The sequence below is a fragment of the Pagrus pagrus genome, assembly GCF_965226575.1.
Source record: "Pagrus pagrus genome assembly, chromosome: 10".
NCBI classification, from domain to species: domain Eukaryota; kingdom Metazoa; phylum Chordata; class Actinopteri; order Spariformes; family Sparidae; genus Pagrus; species Pagrus pagrus.
In genome coordinates, this window is record NC_140194.1 from 2,188,712 (window position 1) to 2,211,362 (window position 22,651).

General features: G+C 43.2%; 2 protein-coding genes across 2 annotated transcripts in view; one reads left to right on the forward strand and one right to left on the reverse strand.

Moving 5' to 3' along the window:
• Positions 1-22,651, forward strand: part of iqub (IQ motif and ubiquitin domain containing) — a 270,442-nt gene that overhangs the window by 95,615 nt on the left and 152,176 nt on the right. The gene's annotated exons all lie outside the window — the stretch shown is intronic.
• tdrd12 (tudor domain containing 12) lies at positions 48-22,575 on the reverse strand. Its single transcript, XM_084363621.1, has 37 exons — positions 22,485-22,575; positions 22,310-22,367; positions 21,082-21,237; positions 20,814-20,950; positions 20,495-20,614; positions 20,249-20,304; positions 19,999-20,084; positions 19,486-19,663; positions 18,938-19,002; positions 18,738-18,853; positions 18,595-18,660; positions 18,428-18,479; positions 18,071-18,150; positions 17,361-17,429; positions 17,167-17,247; positions 16,906-16,966; positions 14,320-14,427; positions 11,659-11,844; positions 11,311-11,464; positions 11,050-11,177; positions 9,940-10,131; positions 9,497-9,625; positions 8,837-8,954; positions 8,591-8,730; positions 8,222-8,451; positions 7,898-7,979; positions 7,588-7,769; positions 6,641-6,848; positions 5,921-6,013; positions 5,602-5,774; positions 5,098-5,400; positions 4,825-4,892; positions 4,472-4,550; positions 4,177-4,290; positions 1,459-1,612; positions 1,251-1,311; positions 48-1,144 (listed from the first exon to the last, which is right to left on the reverse strand). The coding sequence occupies exons 2-37, from the start codon at positions 22,331-22,333 to the stop codon at positions 1,071-1,073; spliced, it is 4,323 nt and encodes a 1,440-aa protein (XP_084219747.1). The 5' UTR covers positions 22,334-22,367; positions 22,485-22,575; the 3' UTR covers positions 48-1,070.

The following is a 22,651-nucleotide window of genomic DNA, read 5'->3' on the forward strand; positions in this document are numbered from 1 at the left end:
TTACACTAAACTGTACTATATAAATGTAAAGGTACTATATGAATACATACATTTGATCTTTTTTATATTAATGTTATCAGCAGGTTTCTCACTTGTGTTATATTCTGAAGCACCACATAAAATGTGTGTATTTACCAGTAATCAATCTATATTTACTGGTCACCTGACAGATTAATGATTGACCATCTATCACAGATTTATAAAATACTTAACGTTTCGGATTCAACCGTGTAAAAAAGTAAAATTAACTCCACATTGAACCACTGCAGCATTTTAAAGCTACGTACACATGAATGCATCAGTAATAAGAAGTCAACATTGTGAATGCAGTACTTATACTTGAACAGAAGTACTTTTGACACTCCAGCATTTATAAATAATAACAATAATAAACAGAATAAATGTGAAAAACAAAGTAGAGCTTTCACCAACGGTCAGTCGACCCGTTGACATTAATTGAACAAAAAACGACTTATTTTTTTGACTCACAAAGTAACATGAAGGAAACGATCCCAGAACAAGTAAAGAAGATTCACACTCAACGTGTGTTAAAGCTGGTAAACACATGAAAACACTCATCGAAGCCATCAGACTGTTATTTAAGTCATTTTGTTTCACAATTTAGTCTTAAAAAAATCAAATGTGAGCCTGTGAGACTTCACCTACAGTGGATTACAAAAGCATTCAGCCTTCGCACGGGGTGAGAATTACCATTATTCTCTACTTAAACATAACTAACTAACTGGAGGGGAGCTGCAGGCTTTTAAACTCTGTGTGGGAGTGTCCTTACAGAGTCGTTAAGGACACGTGTGAGCTCTGAGTTTCAGAGTCGTTAGGGCGGCCTTCGTGTGGTTCGCTAGGATTAGGTGAGCCCAGGTGTGAATGGTGTTAAGCTGTCTGCGGAGGGAACTCAGCACTGTTGGTGGGTGATGAGCCTCCAGCTCTCCTCCGGTTAGTTAGAAATGAAGGAGCCTCTTGGATGAGGAGTGAAACGTCTTCAAGAAACTGAAACAAGTCCAGTTGCCTACAACATAGCCCTTAAATCAACATCCTGTCCTGAAGAGTAAACTTTAGTCGCTCTCACTGCCGCTCTCTGCGTTCACATAGCAGTTATTCTCTCCTGTGTCCTCCACAAAGCACAGACCTGAAGACCAAACAACAAAAACGACAGCCAACAGATCAATGAAGCGCGACAGCAGGTATCAAAGACTATATGTCACATCGTCTTCAAGCATCTCTGTGGTTCGTACCATTTGGGATTCTGTCTTCATCCTCTTCAAAGTGGTTCATGTCGTAACTCACAAAAATACTCTGTGTCAAGAAATGAAAAGAAATTCATCTTTTGTTTTTTCCTCAATTTGAACTTCATTTGTTATTTAAAAAAGTCAATTATTGTTTAGTTTCCCTGAGGATAAATATTCATCTCTGCTGTGGACTGAACAAAATGACCTCCGGTACCTTGTTCCTGAGGAGTCTTTCCCAGCATCCCTGCTGCTGTTTGACCAGTTTGAGAACTGGCTCATTGGACTTCATTTCCCAGCAGCAGCGGTCAGCAGCGACGTTGGCTTGAAGCTCCAGGTCGGCTCTGTAGATTTGTCCGTTCACTCTGCCACTGAACACAATCAACACAGTCTGATCACCGTTTGTTTGCACTCAGAGGGATCAAGTTCAATTCTTCAAGATCCATTATCAAATACTGAATATAATATTAATACTGATGTGTTCATTAGTGAATAATCACCTGAAACTTCGAATCGTTTTGTTTTCGTTCCCTTATAATGAGACTTTACAGACGGAGCAGCTCCTCTTCCACAGACTCCGCCATGTTTCTACAGAAGCCCACAACGGACAAACCCAACACTGGCTCTGGAGTGGGCCTCTTAGCGGCCACCATAGAGGACGATGAGGTTAAGTCTTATTCAGCTGGTGGCTTTCTGCAACCTCACCGCTAGATGCCACTAAATCCTACACACTGGACCTTTACAGACGCGTTGCAACTTGAAGATTTATTAGACGAGTATGAAGGCAGCAATCAGCACTAGAACAAATCTCCGAGCTGAAGCTTCATCACAAAGGGGTTTCAATTACTGGTAAAACTAACATTACTTACTTTTCAATGGAGGTCATCTTGTAATATAAATTAAGAGTAGTATGGTTTATAGTTACATAACATGCTGGCTTCAACTAACAACGGCTTCAGTGAAAAGTGTCCAACCGGCAGTCAGTTTACATTCAACTGACTCACATTTTAGAAGCTGAACAGTGAATCTTTGCAATATACACCACTTTAACAGTTAATTATAGAAATTGTTGTGTCTTTTCAGCACTATAATAAAGACTCAAGTGTTCCTGACAACACAGCAGACCAAATGCACACTGTCCTAAAACATTATCTGTATAAAACCCAAAATTAGCAGCAAGTCCGACCTGTGATGAACCTCTGTTGAGATTATTGGTGCCTCTGATTTGTTAAAGCACCTTGCATATTTGTAATTTTCACACAGAAAGAGTTATTGTTATTTCCTGTTTCCTGGATGACCTGAGGGGACTCACTGCTATGTTCATGTTCAGATACATAAATGCACAGAGGTCTCTTTCAGCTCCACCTCCACCTCCACCATCTCTCCTCAGATCACCTCCCTTTGAGGAGCAGCTTTCAGGATGTGGTCCCTCACCAGCTTCCTGCATGCGAACAGGTCATTGCAGCTGGTTGGATGAACAAAAACTACTGGCAAGAACATGTTGCACTGGCACCAAGTGTTAGCCAGCTGCTAAGGCTGGGAATCCATTATATTATATCTTATATTATCTTACATTATATTATATGGTGATGTGACATAAGTGTAGTTTTTTCCTGGTTTTAAAAGCTGCATTACAGTAAAGTGATGTCATTTACTGAACTTTCCCGACTCTTCTACTCGTACCAACACTTGTCTTTACCCACTACATCATTCTACTCATCTACTGATGATTATCAAAAATCTCTGTGTTCATACTTTGACAAAGCACCAACAGTCATCCCGACAACACTGCCATTATATCAATATCCAGGTATTTGGTCAAAAACATTGTCATATTTGATTTTGTCGCCCAGTCCTAGTATTTATAAAGAGCTTTTGAGGATTTTTCAAAATATCAATTTATATTGTGTATTGCGATATAGCTTCAACATATCACCATACTATTTTCAGGCCATATTATCCAGCCCTGTTTGCCAAGAAGTCAAGGATGTAATGGCACCGATCTGTGTCACAAATAAGCTTGTACACACACATAAGCAGGTAACATGTTGTTGTAGGGGTTCAGCAATCCGACCAAAAACTGGTCTTTTTTCTCATCTTTGAAATGCCCAGTACTTCAACACATTATTGCATTAACGATCTTTTCTGGCACAAGCTTCTCATCCACCATGTTGCCCATTGTAACTCGTGCTGCATTGTTTATATGAGGTCACCCAAGGACGAGTCACATAAGTAATTCATCCAATCAGCATCAGCCATCTAGTTGACTACATCACTTGGACCTGCTGGTCCATGACGTTGTGTGAAGTTTGGAAATACCAGTAATAGTAATGTTAATGGAAAGAAGATTGTGGCTCGATCACAAACTTAAAACGTCCGATTGCGCCACCCCACGCGGAGGTCTTGACCAAATGGCATGACGATAACCAACTGTTGTAAAATAATCATCATCATCACACTAAATATTGATTGTAAAACATTTTATTAAAGGCTAAAGTAGCTGAGAAGCTTATGCCAAACACAGGTCCAAACTGAAGTCACAGAAGTGTGTAGATACCGTCGGGTTTCACTGCATCAGAGCAACAGCAGTAAAAGAAATCAGAAACTTTTCTCCTTAATGAACCGTTTGTGATCTTGAACTTAATCTGTCTGTACGAACATCTTGTTACACATGATGTCACAGATTCATTTGATTAGATCTTTAGCTGTGAAACAACAGAAACAACATTACAGAATAACTTGACGTGATGGACTTTGTAGATGAAGTCTCCTACATACAACCTGAACAACATCTGATGTGTCACCAGCCAGTCAGAACTGGCTGAACATGTACCCGCTCCCACCAGTGTAAAGTGCTCTGGATAAAAAGCTCCACTGAATGGTGGATGTGATGTGAAGTAAGTGAGCGATCATTGGTGGTCTGCTCCTGACGGACCTGTAAACGACTCTGTCAGGGTAGAAATCACAGCGCTGGTTCTCCGGGTTCATCAGCTTCATCCTTATGATCACAGAGTCGGACGTCTGGTGCCAGCGGAGCTGAGGGTGGAAACTGACAAAACCAGAGGAGAAACATTCACAGTTTAGTTTTAAAAACTCATCCACACTTCAAATTAAAAGGTTTGTTGTGTCTCATCGACTGCAGATATAAAAATAAAGATAAAAAAAGGTTAAATTAACTTTTTAATGTGTTAACGAGTTTTCTAGTAATATCCAGATAAGCTCTCCTGTACCTTTTTTGGGAGATTTCGCAGTCCGTCTCAGTGCTGATGAGCTGCTGGTGGTCGCTTTGATCATCACCTGCAGGCACACCTGAACACACACGCACGGTTTACTGTGTTAGCAGTGGAGACAGATCACAATTACACACCATGATATTTGTCTCAGGCAACACAATTACATTATTTACTTTACTTTATTAACTCATATATAATATTTCATCAGCCTCTTTATTTCTCTAATCCAGTTTTAGGAATAAACCTAAAAAGATCTCAAGTTTAATCTAAAGTTGCCTGAAAGTGTCACAATAACAAAGTGTCTATAATTCTTGACGTTGGATGAGGATAAAACTTTATTTAACTTTTACCATTTTCACAGGGGCTCCGAGCAGCAGCCTGGCTGGTCGGGGGGCAAACTTCTCTTCTGTCTCCGTTCCTGTGAACCAAAATCACAAAGCTTCTGTTCAGCTCCCCATTTACACCAACAACCTGAAGCTAGAGACATTAATTAAGATTATATTTCTACCTCCTCATATTTTATAACATTTGTGACTAAATTGGTCTGAAGACTGTTTTCTGTGACTCAACTGTCTGTTGTGATGCTGTTTATATGTAATTAGTTTCTCAGTAAACACACCAACCTCATCATCAGGTCAGCTGACTTCAGATCAGCAGTGTGGCTGTTTCTCTGTGTAGCAGCTGCCGGATCAGCCAGCAGGGATTTCTCATCACACACTGGAACCAGGTGGTGTTCAGCTGCTGGTGGTACTGGTGGTACTGGGACCAGGGACTGGATCACCGAAGATGCTGGACTAAGTGGCTCACATGGTTCGAGTTGAGGAGGGACATCAAACTGACTGACCTCGGCTGCTCTGAAGGCTTCAGCCAGAACTTCCTCCTCAGCCTTGATCCGGACCTCAAGAGAGGCCGGACCATCCTCCAACCTACAAAACAATGAAATGCTGCTTCAATCGTCATAGTTCCCACCAAGAGGTCCGGTTCAGTTCAGTTCAGTTCTTTTTACATTTCCATTCTCAAAAGTTGAGGATGGTTCCAAAAGAACCGTTCCAGAAACCTGCCAAGCTCTAAGTACCTAACCGAAGGTAACCTCCAGCTTCGATGGGTCTTATACTGAAAGTACTTACCCAGAAAGGTGACCCGCCTCCTTACTGCTGCCGGTCTTGCTCTCCTGGCACAACGCCCTCAGCAGGTCCAGATGCTCCGGGTTGCTGACTGCCATCCCAGTGTTCAGGATCTCTGACTGCACGTTGTATTCATTTATCACAGTTTTCATACCTGGCACCTGCGTCACACGGACCTAAAAAAAAGTGCTAATTAGTCACAAAACAGTCCAGAAAGCTGAACAGTGTACACATAAACTGTGATCTGCTTATTCAGATACTTTGTTTGTCCAACAGTCACCCACTGACTGGATGAGGAGGTGATCGGCAGGTAAAAACCTACCATGGGGTCAACAAAAACAGTGTTTCCCAGACTGAAAACGGCTCTGGCTCGGTGCTGCAGACCTCGGATCTTCTGGCTGATCGCTCTGGTGACCTGTGAGCCAAAAAAAGATCAATCACATGATCACCACACGACTGCTTGTTTTACACAGGACTGAACTTTCTGTTAAGTCCAGGACAGTGGAGGCCCCGAATCTGATCAGTAACACCTGCAGATTTAATGTTGGGTGTCTGTAAATAATCAATTTAAGGGCCTGTGTCCACGTCCACTGAAGTAAAATGCATCAGTATTTCTTGTCATTTCTTAAATACACTTGGTGCTCCTGGAACCACTGGTGGCCAGGCATCGTTTCCCTCTGACATCTTTTCTGTCGGAGCTTTGTTTACTTTCTTCTGACACTCCAGAAAACACAATGCTAAACTTGTCGACCAGCAATGGGAAAAGAATCAATCGCCCAATTTTTAGTGGGTTATCCAATTTAAACAATCTGTTTTTATGTGCCAATTTCAGTGTGAAATGGTGTAAAGAGCCAGAGTGAGCTCTGCCAGCTGATGTAAAGCACAGCTCTCATATATCTTGTGTAACACCTGGAGTTTTATTTAGCTCAGACTGGAAAAAACAGTAGAAAGGATCAATTGAGGTTGCCGAGTAAATGAAAAGAAAATCAGCCACAGGAAAAGTGGTAATTTTAAGGGCAAAGCGAGAAGGTGAGTAGGAAACCTTGGGGTGCCAGTTGGTCTCGGCGTCAGCAGGTTTGACCCTGCAGACGATGATCTCCACGGCCTGGCCGGGCAGAGAGTGAAACTGCTCCGGGAGCTGAAGGATCTGATGGGATTTGACCTCCTCCTCCTTTCCAACATCAATAAACCGAACGAAGACGCTGAAAAACAGCCGGTCACCTCTGTCTGGAACGGACAGCATCTTCACCCTGCCGCAGGGAGCACAGACTTGCATTACATACATTTTTCTGTGGTGCTCTTATCCAGACAGAAACGAGTTTCAGTTTATTTAGAGAAATAAAAATTAAACTCATTTGAAGCAAACGGCAGCCTGCTAACCAAACAGGAACCTCATTTAGCAGACACCAATGGTGCGTTCCAGACAGCGTTGGAGGGTTGAGTTTCCTAGTTTCCTTCAACTTCCGACCTCAAAGCTTTCCAGGTCCAAGATGACAAACGTCAACAAAAATATTGGCTGACCGCAACAAAATGACGCCTCTTTTGCAAAACTGATGCCTCAGCAGTGCAGCCTCCTTGCATTATAAATTAAATGGAGGAAGTATATTTTATTTTACAGCACTTTAATAATTGGAAACGTATCCAAACATTTCATTCACTAACCTTTTACAAATACTGTAGTCTACATACACACCACACCCTCTCCTAACAGGTGCAGCCATTGCTGTGTGACATCAGACAACAGCCCCCTCATGAGGTCGGGTAAATGTGGCCCGAGTTTACAGATACAAAATCTGACTTCAGCGGCGTTTCATTGTACTTTTTGTACGAGTTGTCTGGAACGCAGCATAAAGTACGAGTTACTCAGCTGTTCTGCTTCACTGACAGAGGATATCGTGGCACAAACAACATTTGAGCTTTTGGTGTCATGACTGAAACATGTTTCAAGCCCACAAAGCTCCCATCAATGATAGTTAGGTTGTGTCGTACCTGTGGAAGAGCTCATCCTCCTGCACGGCATATAAGCCTCCCTCCAGCAACTCCTTGGCTCCAGGTTTCTTTTCGGCATAATAAGAAGTCATCTCAGACGCCATGCTCTGGAAACTGCCGTCCTCCTTCCGGACAATCCGACCGTAGAACACTGACGCCGTCTTAATGTGGAGAGGCACAACCTGGAAGCGTCGGACACAATGCAGGTCCAAATTAACCGCAGTGTAGCATCAGATGACACAACCGGTCGTTTCATTAAAAACATTTTGCAATACAAAAAATGTGGAGACACAGATTTGACCGCCCTCACTTCTATGACCCCCGCGGCAGGAAGCACAGACTGATCCAGGTGGGAAATGAATGTGTGACGGTCGGGACACACACTGCTGTCTCTGCAAAACATACACACAGAATCACATAACGGCTCATTGGCTCATTGAAAAACTGCAATAGGGATGTTTTCCCCAACCTGAGCCAGATCTGGGACTTTTAAAGGAATAGTCTTTTGAAAATTCTTTTTGTAAACTGACATCGTTAGTTAAGCGATTCGCCGGCTAATCGTTTCAGCTCCAGACTGTTTAAATCTGCTGGATCCTCCCCTCAGTTTATCATTACTTGAAGTGTAAAAGCTGACCTGCACACTCCAAAGCTCTTCAGGTAGTTGCAGAGAGGCATGTTGGTCTTCTGGTCCTCCCGGACGAGATGGACGCTCTGGGCGAAGGACAGCAGCTCGGGGGGCAGCGGGGCGTTGGTTCGCACCAGGTAACGCAGAACCCCGACTACATGACGGGCGTTCCTCTCAGAGATCAGCAGCATAGACCGGGTGATTGGAGGACATTTCTCCGTTTGATTTTGGGAGGGAACCTTGGAGAAGAAACCACAGAAATCATCCAGGCATCTTTTAGCTGTTGATGCTGAAATTGTAGTTCTGTTAATGCATTCATCATTCACACAGAAATATATGATTTAACGCATCACATTCATCCCGTCGGTTTCTTCTTACTCGTCCCGAGAGGTTTCTGAAGTTGTCGGCCATGCAGAAGAGTCTGCTGCCGAATACTTTTGGAGAAGTGGGGAAGTCGTAGTGGACGACACAAGTCGCATCTCTGATTCCCAGACACTTCAGACACTCGTTGGTGGTCACTGGGGGTCAAAAGTCAAACACAACCAAAGTGAAAAAGACAGGATTGTTCATTTTCAGGGAAGAAACTCAAATGTCTTTCTTGTGGATGATGTTCTCCATGTTTACCCAGAATAATATGAGTGCCGGGGCCGATGACTTTCCTCCACTGCTGGATGACGAAGTCAAACTGGTGAGTTAACCCCTCGTGGGTCTTGAGGCAGAGTGCTATTCGGTTGCTCACGGCCTGAAAATTAGAAAAGAAGCTGGTAAACATCAAGAAAATCTCCGTGGTTTTTCCTTCTCCCGTCAGATGTCATCAGTGCACCCTAATCTCACCTGTTCTGATCCAATCTGTAGATGCATGTGGACTCAGAGTGGTAATGATGGACTGAGTTTTGGTTGCTGCATTGCTTTCTGGCATTTTCAGACTACAGTGATCTAATTTTTTATTTCTGCCTCCACGTTAGTACATTGTGTTTCTTCATTTGTCAGTATTCTAATATTATTTCCGCTCAGGAGGTCACGTTTTCACCTATTTCCATTTGTTTGTTGGTTTTTCATCAGGAATTCACAAAAACTACTGAACAGATTTCCACCAAACTTGGATGGAGGAAGTCTCGGCCCAGCAAAGACCTGATGAGATGCAGATAAAGGGACAAATCCAGGAATGTTTTTCTGACTTTTTATTTTTCTGCACCTACGTTAATTCATAATGCACTGATCTTGAGGGACTGTTGGGCCTTTGCTGTGGTAAGTCATTTCTAGTTATAGATGTAGTGTACTCACCTTGAACACATCCTCCACCTCCTGAGCAGAGTTGGCAACGATCAGAGTCTTCTGGCCGACACCGGGCTTAAAATCCAACGCACCCAACAGAACTGAGATCTTACTGCTCTCCAGAGTCATGAGGATGATCTGAGAGAGGAACCATCATCATCATCAGAACATACAGCTGAGCTTTAGTCGACACAACAACTAATGGCAGCGGCTTCACTGCACATTTTAAATGCACAGTGGGTGTAGAGAGTTATTATTTTACTTTTAAGTGTAATTCACAATTATTTTGACATTAAAATATCATCTTGGTTAATCTAAAAAGGACTAAATTATTTGACTGCACTATTTGCATCTTATTTTTACAAATCTTAAATTCTGTAGACCAAAACAGTTACCAGTGTACCATAGCAACAGCATAAAGACAAATCTGTGGATGATCCATTGAGACTGACCTGCTGGACGTTACCATAGAGAGCAGCTTCCTCAAGGACAGTTGTGACAATGCAGGGGTACGGCATGTGTTTGGCTAACAAACTCTCCATGTGACTGGTCCATCTTTTGGCCACGGCGACCAGCTGCTGAGAACAGGATACCTTCTCCACACTTGCAGTAACCTTCTGGAAATGCTGCAGGATGGTCGCCATCTATCAGGAGAACATTCATGTTTACAGCTGGGGTTGGTATGATTGGAGAAACCAGCAAGGGTAAGATACATTTAGAAAGTATCCAACCAAAACAATCCACCCTTCAGGACTCCCTCAAGAGTCACTCCTCCAAAAACATATGAACGTGAACTGCCTGGCAACACTGACGCCAACTACCCTGTAGCTCTCACTGGCCAGCTGGGAGATGTGTTACTGAATAGGTTGCTATTCAACAGCTTCCTCAGCTTTTTTGGTCAAATTGATATACAAATAAACAACTCATTTAGTGCCATAATCACATAAACACACACAAAAGCCTTCATGAACTGCCCGGCAGTTACTGCTCTTTGCACTGGGTGTGTGCTTTGTGCCAACGGTACTGGGAAGGCCAGGGAACAAATTTGTTCCTGCAGCAGTGGCTCCATTCTTTGGCCGTGTGCTTTGTGCTACTCAGTTAGCTGCTGAATGACATGGACTGAGTGCACTGCATCAGTGCCATCCCAAACCATATCCAACTACAGGACTTACTCACATGCATTATCACAATGAACCTAGAAAGGAAACATAGCTATTTGTACTCCCCTCTGTCAAGCTAGTATGTTAGCATTGGGAAATGTTGGCTTCACTTTCTCTGCTGTTCTTGTGCGACTAGCTCGCTAATAGCAAGATTATGCACAATGAGTGCAGAGGCAGAACGCGTACAGGAATACAGGCTGAATGAAACTATTTGATGGCTAATGAGAGGCCTGCTACAGCCACAGGTGATAGATCTTTTTTTATTTCTTCAGAGCATTTGATTTATAAATATATTTCAGAAAGTTACTGATCACATCACATTATTTCCAGTCGACATGTGAGCAGCTGCTGCAGCTCAGAAGCTCAGAAGCTGTTGAGTGTGAATGAGGAACGGGCCGTCACCTGATCTGGAGCGAGACTGAAGAGCTGGTCGGCCTCGTCCAGAACCAGGTGGTACAGACGCAGGAACAGGAAGCAGTGGGAGGACAGCAGACGGACCAAACTGAAGGGAGTGGTCACTAACAGCAGGCCTGGTACAAATTAAAACAAAACATTTAGGAAGTTATATGACTAACTTATTTACTTAAAAATAAATATATGCATTTGGAGATTTACAATAACTTAAAAAACGTGGAGTGATTAGCAGATTGAGATTGCGCTCACAGTGTTTGGGGATCCTGACAGCCTTGGGCTCGTCTTTTCCGATGCCCAGCAGCACGATGACAGGGTGGAGGCTTTGGATGACCCTCATCTCCTCCAGCAGGTCATACACTGCCTGGATCTTCTCCCAGCCTGGACACAGCAGCACCGCTATGGGCTGGACATAAAAAACATCAAAAAAATAACAGCACTATCTTCTGAAAACAAGTCGCATAATAACTGACTGGGAGCACAATCAATGAATGGTGCGGGTGAAGAAAGATTTAGTGTAATGATGTTTAATTTAAGAACCAGTTGTGAAGCCTTTCATCCGATATAATACACGACCTCCCGTCTGGTGTTGATACGCACCCCTGTGCTGGAGGTGAGGGAGGTGTAGATGGAGTAGAGCAGGATGTGGGTTAAGAGCGGCACGAGGTAGCTAAGCGGCTGGTCAGCGTTGTGGGAGATGATGACGGTGTTGCACCCTCGAGCGACAGCTGGCCAGCTGTAACAGTCAGCTGGAGACAGAGTGTAGTACTGCTTCCTCCGCAGCACCTGGAGACAGAGCGGTCGCCATGTGAAACTCAGGTGAAGTTTAAACATGCAGCTCAACATCTTCCCCTGATACATATTATAACAGCTCCAGTGTATTTCACCTGCCTGGCCTCTGTCCCACGCCATCACCAGCTTTTGTGACAGTTGCTGTTGATCAACTGATGGATCAGCAGCCAACTCAACATCTTAACTCAGCCTCCACAGCTGCCAGGACTGAAACACTGCCAGAAGTCAACCAAGTTTACCTCTGCTACCTGCTGACTGGCACCTGGAACTAGGGGTCGACCGATATGGCCTTTTCAGGGTTGATACCGATGATTAGAAATCAATGAAAAGGATATTTGGGACCACGACCGCCATTCATTTGCAGTCAAAATGAATCTCTTTGTGTCACAATTTTTTTATTTTAATTTATTTGATACATTAAGTTACTAGTTACTCTGCAGCTTGAGATTCTTGGCACCATCTTTAGGTCCAGTATCAGGTGTTATAAAACATCTATATTCTTACCATCCTCGTGTCTGTCAGCCACTACAGAGTAGAGAGGCACCGAATGATTGGCCACCGGCTAAAGTCAGCAGGTTATTACTATGATCGGTCATGAACAGTGACCGGCCCACACTTACCATCCACCGACCCCCCAACAAAACCACCAGCCTGAACTGAAATAAACCAAATATTTTGTGTTGCTGACCTGATACATGTGCACGTTTTATTTCAGCTAAGTGTGAGTCTTGTTTTTGTATAGATCTGTTGCACCTGTACTCTGAGGATATCATAACACCGACTCTGTTGTCTGAATCAGGGCAGCCAACATTTCATCCCGCTCACATGTGAACTGCAGCTCGTCACAGGCAGATTCCTCCTGTTTCACAATCAGAGTCCCGGATATACCAGTATACAAGGCGCAAATGCTTAAACTTATATTAACTTTCACCAACAGGCCACTTAATGTGACTACGAGGAACTTTGTTTATATTGATTCTAGCGCCCCCTTTTGACAAAAGCGGTACGACACCAGCACCTGCTGTTGTAAAGATCTTTGCTAGCGCGTGGCGGCGGCGGAGTTAATGTATTCATATGTGATTTTATATGTGATATGTGATCGGAGCCGAACACAGGCGTTAATAATAACTATATAAAAACATCATTCTATTCGCTGATGATCCCGTTTGCTGTTACAGGTCATTTATAATCATCAGAGGAATCAGAGACTGTTTCATAAACACTTAAAGGTTCCTCGTAGTCACTTTAATATAAAAAACACAACATATTGAATAAAGCTCTGTCCAGTAACAGACACTTTATTTTAGGACCTGATGCAGTTTTTGAGTAAATGTTATTTAATAGTCAATGTTTTATTATGAATATACAATTGAATTTTCTGTATGTGTTGTCAATTATAATAAATAGAAAGAAAATCAGAATCGGCTGAGAAATTAAAAATTAAAAATTAAAAAAGAAATAAGTGCATCTTTACTTCAGAGTCAAACGAATGGTATTTGTGTCTTTGTTGTGTTGAATGTTTCAGGTCGGCTCTTGACTGTCGGGATGACTGAATACTTGTATCTTGATATCAACATGCTAATTATGTCTATTGAAGTTCCTGTGTTGAATTTTATAAATGTCATTTTTGCATGCTGAAAGCAACGCGTCATAAACTGATGCTCTGTTTCACTTTTCTACAACTTACACCATCAAAGTAATTTGAAAGATTATATAAATAGATTTAAAAGTAAAATCTACACATAACGGTTGATCCGTCATCGTCCAGGCTTCAAACATGGAGAGTCCTTGAATCGTTAAAGGCTGCATCACACAAACGAAGAACACAATGTATGACCTGCTCACAGTGAACATAACTCAGAATATGGACAAAATATGTGACTCTTGATGGAAACGCTGTTTTAATAATGGTGTAATTTGTTGTGACAGCAAAGATTTGAACAACCAACATTATTACAGATATGAACTAAAACAGGTCGGATTAAATTCACCTAAAGTATGAAAGAAACTGGGAAGACTTAGAAGATTAGGGAACATTTCACAAAATAAAGTATGGCTCAAGTTAGAAAACCAAAAGTCAAAGTCTGTTTAATTAAATCTCAATCAACTCAATCTTAACTGCATGAACTCTGCTGCAACACATTTTCCATGTATGCTCATACATAAAGAAAACTATCATTATAAATGATGTACGGGTAAACTAAATGTATCAGCCTCTTTGTACCCTGTTAACATTATTTTGGATTAGAAGAGGCTACAGAACTGTTAATTATTGATTGATGTCTTTCCCTTTCCAGACTTTAGTAAAAGCTATTTTTAAACTTCAAAACTGGAACCCTGAATTAAAGAAATTTTTACTTTACTAAGTGGATTTATTGTTGCACTTAATGTCTCAGTCTTGAACAACCCGTTTCTCTCTTATTTTAGATTTTCCGCATCGAAATAGCCTCAAACAAAACTCTTGTTTACCCAGCGGAGAGCATCAGTGACGGGGGCATCATCCAGGCTGGTGCAGGGCTCCACTGGGATGGCAGAGTGCACCAGAATCCCACTTCTCCTGGGATCACTGGGGACAACCTGAGGACGGCCAGGAGGCTTCGACAATCAATGACAAACGACGCAGGCTGAGGCAAATCCAACAAAAACTAGAGAGCAATACCAAAACTCAACTGAGAACAAACAGTGAAGCACAGGGAACATGATACAAACACAAACAGCAAACAACGCAGATAAACTCACAATTTAAAAAGGAACTAAATACAACGGCTCCACATTAAAGTGCGTGTAAAGCAGCAAAAATAATGTGTTATGAGTTTGTCACACCACAGTAGCATGTATCATTGACCACTGAGCCAAATTTGAAAGATTAAAAAAATTGCTAAGTATATAAAATTAGGTCTCAAAATCATGGAAAAACAAGCACTTCTCTCTGCTGTGAAACGCTGGGGGCGTGTCAGTTAGAGGCGCTGGAACCACGCCCACCGCGGGAGGGGAGCCCTCTGTGTACTGCACAAGGACGTAGCCTAGCAACAATGGAAGCTAGTGCTAGCAGCATCGTCTGAAGGACCCAGCACTACCTGTTTGAGCCATCAGAGCCAGAAACTGACTCTGAGTCAGACACTGATAGTGCTCAGCCTCGTTCCTCACAGGCTCCATCAGAATGGTAATTTATTTCCCAGTAATTTAAACCCCAGTCTACATATAATTCCTTGTCATAGCTATATTGGTGCACATAAAATATTACCTGTGGATTCTCATTGTGCTGTCAGATGGACAATCATGTCATGATTAAATGCAATAACATTTGCTAACATTACATGGGCACGATATAAATCACTTTCAGGATTTGCACCTTCAGCAAAATGCATTTAATTAAACGAATACAATATTTATAACATAAGCACACACTTACACTGGCGGGCACGTAATGCCGGTGGCGGAGATGAGAGCACCTACTTTCGGCGGGACAGAGAGGATCGGTGGCGGGCACCCTTATGTGCCCGCCATCGATCTTCTCCGTCCCCGGCTTGCATCCTCCCGTCCCGCCGAAAGCGGCTGCTACCATCACGGCCACCGGCATTATGTGCCCGCCACCGATCTTCTCCGTCCCCGGCTTGCATCCTCCCGTCCCGCCGAAAGCGGCTGCTACCATCACGGCCACCGGCATTATGTGCCCGCCACCTACAGCAGGTGCTCTCTCTCCGGTGGCCGTGATGGTAGCACCTGCTGTCAGCGGGACAGAGAGGATCGGTGGCGGGCACATCCTCTCCGTCCGCCGACAGTGGCTGCTACCATCACGGCCACCGGCATTACGTGCCCGCCACCTACAGCAGGTGCTCTCTCTCCGGTGGCCGTGATGGTAGCAGCCGCTGTCGGCGGACGGAGAGGCTCGGTGGCGGGCATGTAATGCCGGTGGCCGTGCTGTAACTATCGGGGGTAATGTGGACACTGCAGAGAGGGGTGTTGGTGGTGATTTTGAACTCTCCACAGTAGCTCCTCTTGACAACATCGATCCACCATTTCCTTACGTTGTCTCGGTAGGAGACTTAAATAGGCTAACTGAGCCGTTACCCGGGCCTGCACACTGTGGCATCCAGGAAAGATGCATGAGCTACGTGGAGGAGACATGACTGGTTAGCTAGCTGCAAACTATCATAAGCGATGCTATCCGAGACTCGAGAGCTAGCGGAAAACCACCGAAGCTAATGCACTGAACGTACTTATACTGCTTCCACAGCAGGGCGGGGTTTATGCTAATCATAGCCGCGTTACGTAACGCGGCTATGATTTCTGACCCGCCCATTAAATCCTGAACACAGAAATGTTGAAATACAGTTTGGCAGCCTAGCTCCATAACTAAATTATAAATGGCTGAATGGCTTTTTACATGTTTTAAGGAAATACATTTATAACCTATTTAATGTGTTTAGAAGAAAATGGCTGAATTTGCTTTACACGGACTTTAAGGCTCGTCCGTTTGTCCAGGAACAGTGGATTTTGTTGTAGGGCAAGTAGAAGAGAAACTTACTTATCCCACCGGACAAGTTAATGATTGATTGACCAAGATTCATCCAGAGAGCCTGCTCACACTGAATCAGAAGCACTGACACAAAAATACATTTTGAGATTAGCTACGCTACGAACACAGCGAACTGAAGAGAGGGAGCAAGCCAAGTCTGATGCTGCCTAAACACTGGAGCTGCAAGATATGATTAAAATAGAGACCGTATTGCGAATATATCCGTAGATATTAGGATTGCACTATGATTCTTGATTAGGGGGAATGATCATTTCTGCATCACAATTTTTACTTTCACCAAAAAAACCCTGTTACAATCATAATGATCTGACATTTGTTGGAGTCTGTGCCAAACAAACATGTCCCAGTAGGACAGACCATTGGTTCTTAAACTTTGTGCCATGGGTGAATCATAAAGTTCATGTTGGGCCCAGAAATACAAAGGAGGCTAATCATGAACAGGTGAACCACAGAGGCGGAGGAGAAACAAACTTAACATTTTGTTTGTAAAGTTCAGACTGAAATGCAGAACATACCACATCGTCCGCAGCGTGTGGTTTGGGGTTCAGAGGCTCCGGGTTCAACCAGTCCAAAAAGCTGCATCAGACAAAACAATGAGAATAAACACAAACTTTTAATTAGGAACTTAAGTCAATTTCTAACTTTCAGGCTGTGACGGGTGGAAACCTGACAAGCCATCAGATGTTCATTGCCATCATCAACAAACACTCCTGTCCAGTTTTGTCTCGACTCGTCACAGCGGTCTGTGAATGTTTCCTCTCTAAGCTGCAGCTCACCGTAAACAGACCAGCTCCTCTTTACTCCTGCACATCTTCTCCGTCTCTGCTGGTCTCGACTCTGCTGATCTACATGAACCGCTGAAAAATAAACAGACGATCAGCTCAGACTGTATCTTATCTTGACTGGATTACATCTGGACTATAATGTAGTCATGCTGTAAGATATAGTGTTAATATCTATTTTATTGTACCTTGTTTCGTCATCAGTCGGATATTCAACCTGACGGCCGTCAACAAGCCATTCAGTTCCACTTTTTCCACTAATAAAATACAAATCAAGCCAAAGAGTCAAGTTACTACAGCTGGAAGTTTCAGTCAAATAACATTAAAGGAACAGTTTAGTCAAAAATGAGTCATGTACTCCTCCCCCCATGGTGATGGAAAGTCAGGTGAGGTTCAGACTCGACTTGAAGGGTGGGCTGATTTTAACATTACCTGTGATGGTCAGTGAGCTCACTGATCCTCCTGTAATTTAAATCTCATCCAGACTGAAGTCCTTTTTGTCAAGATAGATTTTAAAGAGCCTCTTGTTTATTATTTTGTATTTTTCCTTGTAAACACCTCAGTGTGAAAATGGAAGAAGTGTCGTGTTGTCACTGGATTCTGAATAAAACTTAAAAACTCGATTGCAGCATCTTTCTCTGTGGTTTATTTGATGGATATTTGAGATAATGTGTCTCACGTGTGTGTTAAGATTTGAGTTATGACTAAGAAAGGAGTTGGATTTTTGACTCATTCATTTCAAATGCTGTAATTTCACAAGGCTTAAAATGGCGAATGATGAATTAAATAAAGGAGCACAATGATGATGTAATTCTCCACCTCCCCCAGTAATTTTAATCCTATCTGAACTGGTCTTCAGTAAATAAACCGGACTGTTGAAGGTGCGATGGAGGCGTACACTTCCTGTCCCATGCAGGTGCTGGAGGCAGCAGCTGTCTCTTCAGGTTGAATGTATTTTGGCTCTTCTTGCTGACTGACCTGGATAGAAAAAGACAAACCGAACCATCTTGATTCATCTTTCAATTTCTGACTGGACTGTGCAGGTGAAATACAGAAACCAGCTACCACATCTGTGAGCACTCCAGTCACAGTGAACGAGTTTAGACCCCTCTCAGTAAAAATCTATAGCCTCGTGAGTGCCATGAATTAGTAATATGTCTTTCAAAATGTGCTGAAAACTGTACCAGAGCTTCAGTTCTTAAAAGCTCGGGCTCTCCCTGAGAAACACTTCCTGTGGTGTGGTGCGTGTACTCACATTGGGAGGCGCCTGCTGGTTGCTGCTGTCCGGGTTCAGAAACTTGAGGAACCTGTGGGGAAGCGCTCCGTCAGCATTTGTGTATCACATTAAGAAAGACATGAAACCTGCTGTGGGTTTCAGCCAATCACATGAGAGGAGCTGTGTCCGATCAGGTCAAGTCTCACCTGAACAGACTGAAGTTTTTGGTCAGAGCTGCAGCCAGAGACGAGTCTGTGTCCTCTGATGAGTCGCTGAACAGGAGAGCAGGTCAGTTAACTGATTAAACTTTGACATATCTCAGCCATAATCGACAACAAACTGCGCTCACCTCTCTGCAGCCGCAGCATCTGAGCCCCTCTTTGATTGGCTGCCTGGAGACGGTCGTTCATCTGTGACCTTTGACCTGCTGCCTTCTTCAGAGGTCTTCTGCTCATGTTGTTGCCTCTAAAGCAGCAGAGAGTTCAGAGGTGAGTATGGGTGGACACTTAGTGCAGAACAGACAGTAACACAGTGAGCAGAGCTGCTGACCTGGGCTGTAAAGGGAGCCGTCAGCCAATCACCTGCTCCGGCTGCAGCCAAACCTTGTGACATCACTGAGGGTCAAACCAGATTAGAGTCAGTGTGAATGTGAAACAGATTCAACTGTTTCAACAATGGTTGGCTGAGAAAACGTACATTCAGGCTGAAATTCAACTATGATGTTCTGTCTTTTTTATTTCTGAGCCGAAAGCAGGAAATAAAGGAGTGGCAGCTTCATTTGTAACGGATTATGTTGAAAGGGCAGACAATATCGTCTCATATCCATCCCCTGAATTAAAATCAGATCGGAACTGTGTTGTGGCAGACTTAGTGATATCAGCAAATATTGAATCATTGTTCAAAGAATAAATACAATAAAGTATCATGATAAAACTTGTGATTGTGCTGCAGGCAGCCCAAAATGTATACACACAATTAAGGACCTAACTGCACATAAGCACGAGTCTACATGCAGACAACCAATGTAGCGTAAACTACTGCTGTCCGCCACGATATTTGTGACTGCCGTGAACAGGAAGTGACGTGTGTGTGTTTACCAGGAGGTGGTTGGGTTTGTGCTGCCAGCTTGTTTGAGGTCGTGCAGACAGTCTGAGTTAAGATGTTGGAGGATAGCATGACAGGAAATTGGTCCACCTCATCCAGCCCGCCGCCATCAGCTGACTCTCTGATGTAAAGTGCAAACTTCTTGGCCACCAGATCGTCGTTCACACAGATCTGAAAAATCAACAAAAACCTGCCCATTAGTTTCTCCATGTGTAAAAAAGAAAAAGAAAAAGGGCTCTGATAACAAGTTGCACAAGGAAATGTGAACTAAAACAATATAATACAATAGACAATATACAAAAACTGTCCAACCAAAGCAAGAAACAGACGACTGATGAAAGCTGGATGTGTCAACAATAAAGATAAAAATGATTAAGAGGAGAAAAGTATCAGACCTTATTCATCATCTCTTCTGTTTTTATGTCTGTGTAAAGCTCCGTGTTGAAACTAAATGTTTGAAGCTCTTCGTGTCTTGTTAAATCCAACAGCGTGGAGTCAAAGTTCACCTTGATGCTGCGTACAGTCAGGTAGAGCTCAATGGAGGTGGAGTCTGACACTGATTCAAGCAACACGGCCTCCGTCCGAGTCGACACTGATGGAAGGAAGCAATCTCTTCAAGTGAATCCACAAGACTGAAAATATGTTTAAACATCAACGCAGAACCGTTCAGAACGCATCAAATGTTGCTTCTAAGATATAAAACAAAACAAACAAACAAACTGTAGTCTTGGTTCATCTATCTGCCGTGTTGCTCACCTTGCAGCAGGTTGTGCAGGTAGAGTGTAGCAGAGCTGTCCCACTGACTGGACGGACTGCGAAGGAAAATAAGAAAAACTTCACGACACAAGAGATAAAGTAGAAGATGTGTGTGCTCCAGAGATCCTTAACTACTTCAGATTGAGTAGGGTTTTATTTTTACACTTTACGGGCTGGATACCCTCAGTAGTTCACATTGTACTTCACAAAACCATAATTCGATGGCAAGCGGTGAGCTCTTCTTACATGAGCTTTGCCTTCTCCTCAAAGACGTCAACTTGCAGGGTCATGGGTTTGATTCCCGCCAGGTGGAACCTCCTCACCCAGAAAGGCAGCTGGAGGAAATTCTGAACAGCGACTCGGATCCTTGTCAGAACCAGAGGAGAACACACAAGTTAAAAAGCACAGATACGCGTTCACAAACACACACACTCAGGTCTGCAGACTGTTTCACATGACCTTGGTCTTATTGCCTTCAGGCCTAAAATGGCAGCGTCTTCATTTCCTGCAAAAAGTGTACTGCTAGGTCCAGTGATGAGGAAGACTAATACTGTTCTGGTCTTACCGGTCTGAGGGGACGACGAGCCGTTCTCCATGGTCCACCAGGAGGCAATGAACCTGACAGAACACCGACTCCATAATGACCGACTCCACCACAGCCCGACACCACCACTTCATCGCTGACCAGTACACCACACACACCTGAGAGGAAATACAGTAACGCACGCATCCAATCCGCCTTCAGCGCCATCAAGGTGACACTAAAAGGTTTCCCCGAGCTGGGTCAGGTGTGTAAAAACATGAGTGAAGAGTCACTCCAGGTGTTTCATTACCTCTCCCTCCTGTAGCGATGTAGGCTGCAGCTTCCGCAGGTCCCGAGTGACGTCGTGGTAGAAGAGGTTCATCTGGTTCAGAAGATTGTCGTACTGTTTTGTGGTCTCTGTGTCACCGCAGACAACCCGACCCCAGAGGCAGGACGGGTCCTCAACCTGCAAACGTCAGAAGAAAGAGGAACTGGGTCCAACTGTACAGATTTACACTTCATTTATGCACTCACTACTTGGTCGGGGCTCCTTTTGTATTGTTAGGTACGGAGATGCCTTTTTTCCCAGCAGGACTAGTCACTGGTTTGCTGATCATGGTATTTCTGTGCTCGATCGGCCAGCCAACTCGCCTGACCTGACCGTACTGTCAAGGAGATGAGAGACACCAGACCAACAATACAGACGAGCTGAAGGCCGCTGTCAAAGCAACCTGGGCTTTCATAACACCTCAGCAGGACCCCAGGCTGATCTCCTCCACGCTGCACTGATGCAGGATTCATGCAAAAGGAGCCCAACCACGTAGTGAGTGCATAAATACACATACTTTTCAGAAGGTCGACATTGTCTATTATAAATTTTTTGATCAGTCTTATGTAACATTCTAATATTTCTTGATACTGGATTTTTGATTTTAAGTCGTAATCATCAAAATTAAAACAAAAAAAGGCCTGAAATATTTCACTTTGTGTACTGAATCTAGAATATACATGAAAGTTTCACTTTTTGAATTAAATTACGGGGAAAAAATGAACTTTTCCATGATAATCTTATTTTTTGAGATGCACCTGTAATCTCTGTTGATGCTCCACCTTCTGTATTATTAATTTAACAGCCACTGGTTCAAATTGCAGGTTGCAAGTGTCTTCATCTACTTTAGAGATTATATATTTCCATCCTGTTACTTTAATTAAAACTGTATTTGATTTTAATTGCAATTAAAACTTTCTCATCTGATACATCCAGACTTGGACTGACTGATGCTTTAATTAGGACACGCAGTTGTTGGGTGTGTTGGGACTTTCAGCAAACATCTACTTCCAAATTAATGTTTTATAATAGTTTTAAAATAAAAACGTGAACATCACCGCCTCCACAAACCGCCTGATATCCATCTTTATTCACAAACGTGTCTTAATTGCCTTTCAGCATCAGTCACATGTAGTTAATTAACGTCACGTTCCCAACCGTTAGCCAACTTTACCGATTAGTTTAGCTACTTGATGAAAAGCTCACTTACCTTCAAAATTGATATTTTCAGCATCGTCAGCACACAGATGTCTTAAAAACAACGAACACTGCAAGAAAATACAGCAAGTGAACACGTTTTGCGCTAAACGTCAGACTCGAGTCCACTTTTACACTTCAGACCGATTAGCGCCTGACAGCTAGCTAGCTAGCTAGCGTTAGCTTACCAGCGGTGACGCTACAGCCGTTCACTAAAGCCTCAAACTCAACACGTACCTCGCTAGATGAAGCGGAATTTGTCAGGTGTTCATTTATGTGATGTTTTGTATTTGTCCTGTTTGGTTTCCATCGGGTTTAATACGGAAAACGTCCCTGCTCTCGAGCTCTTGAGCGG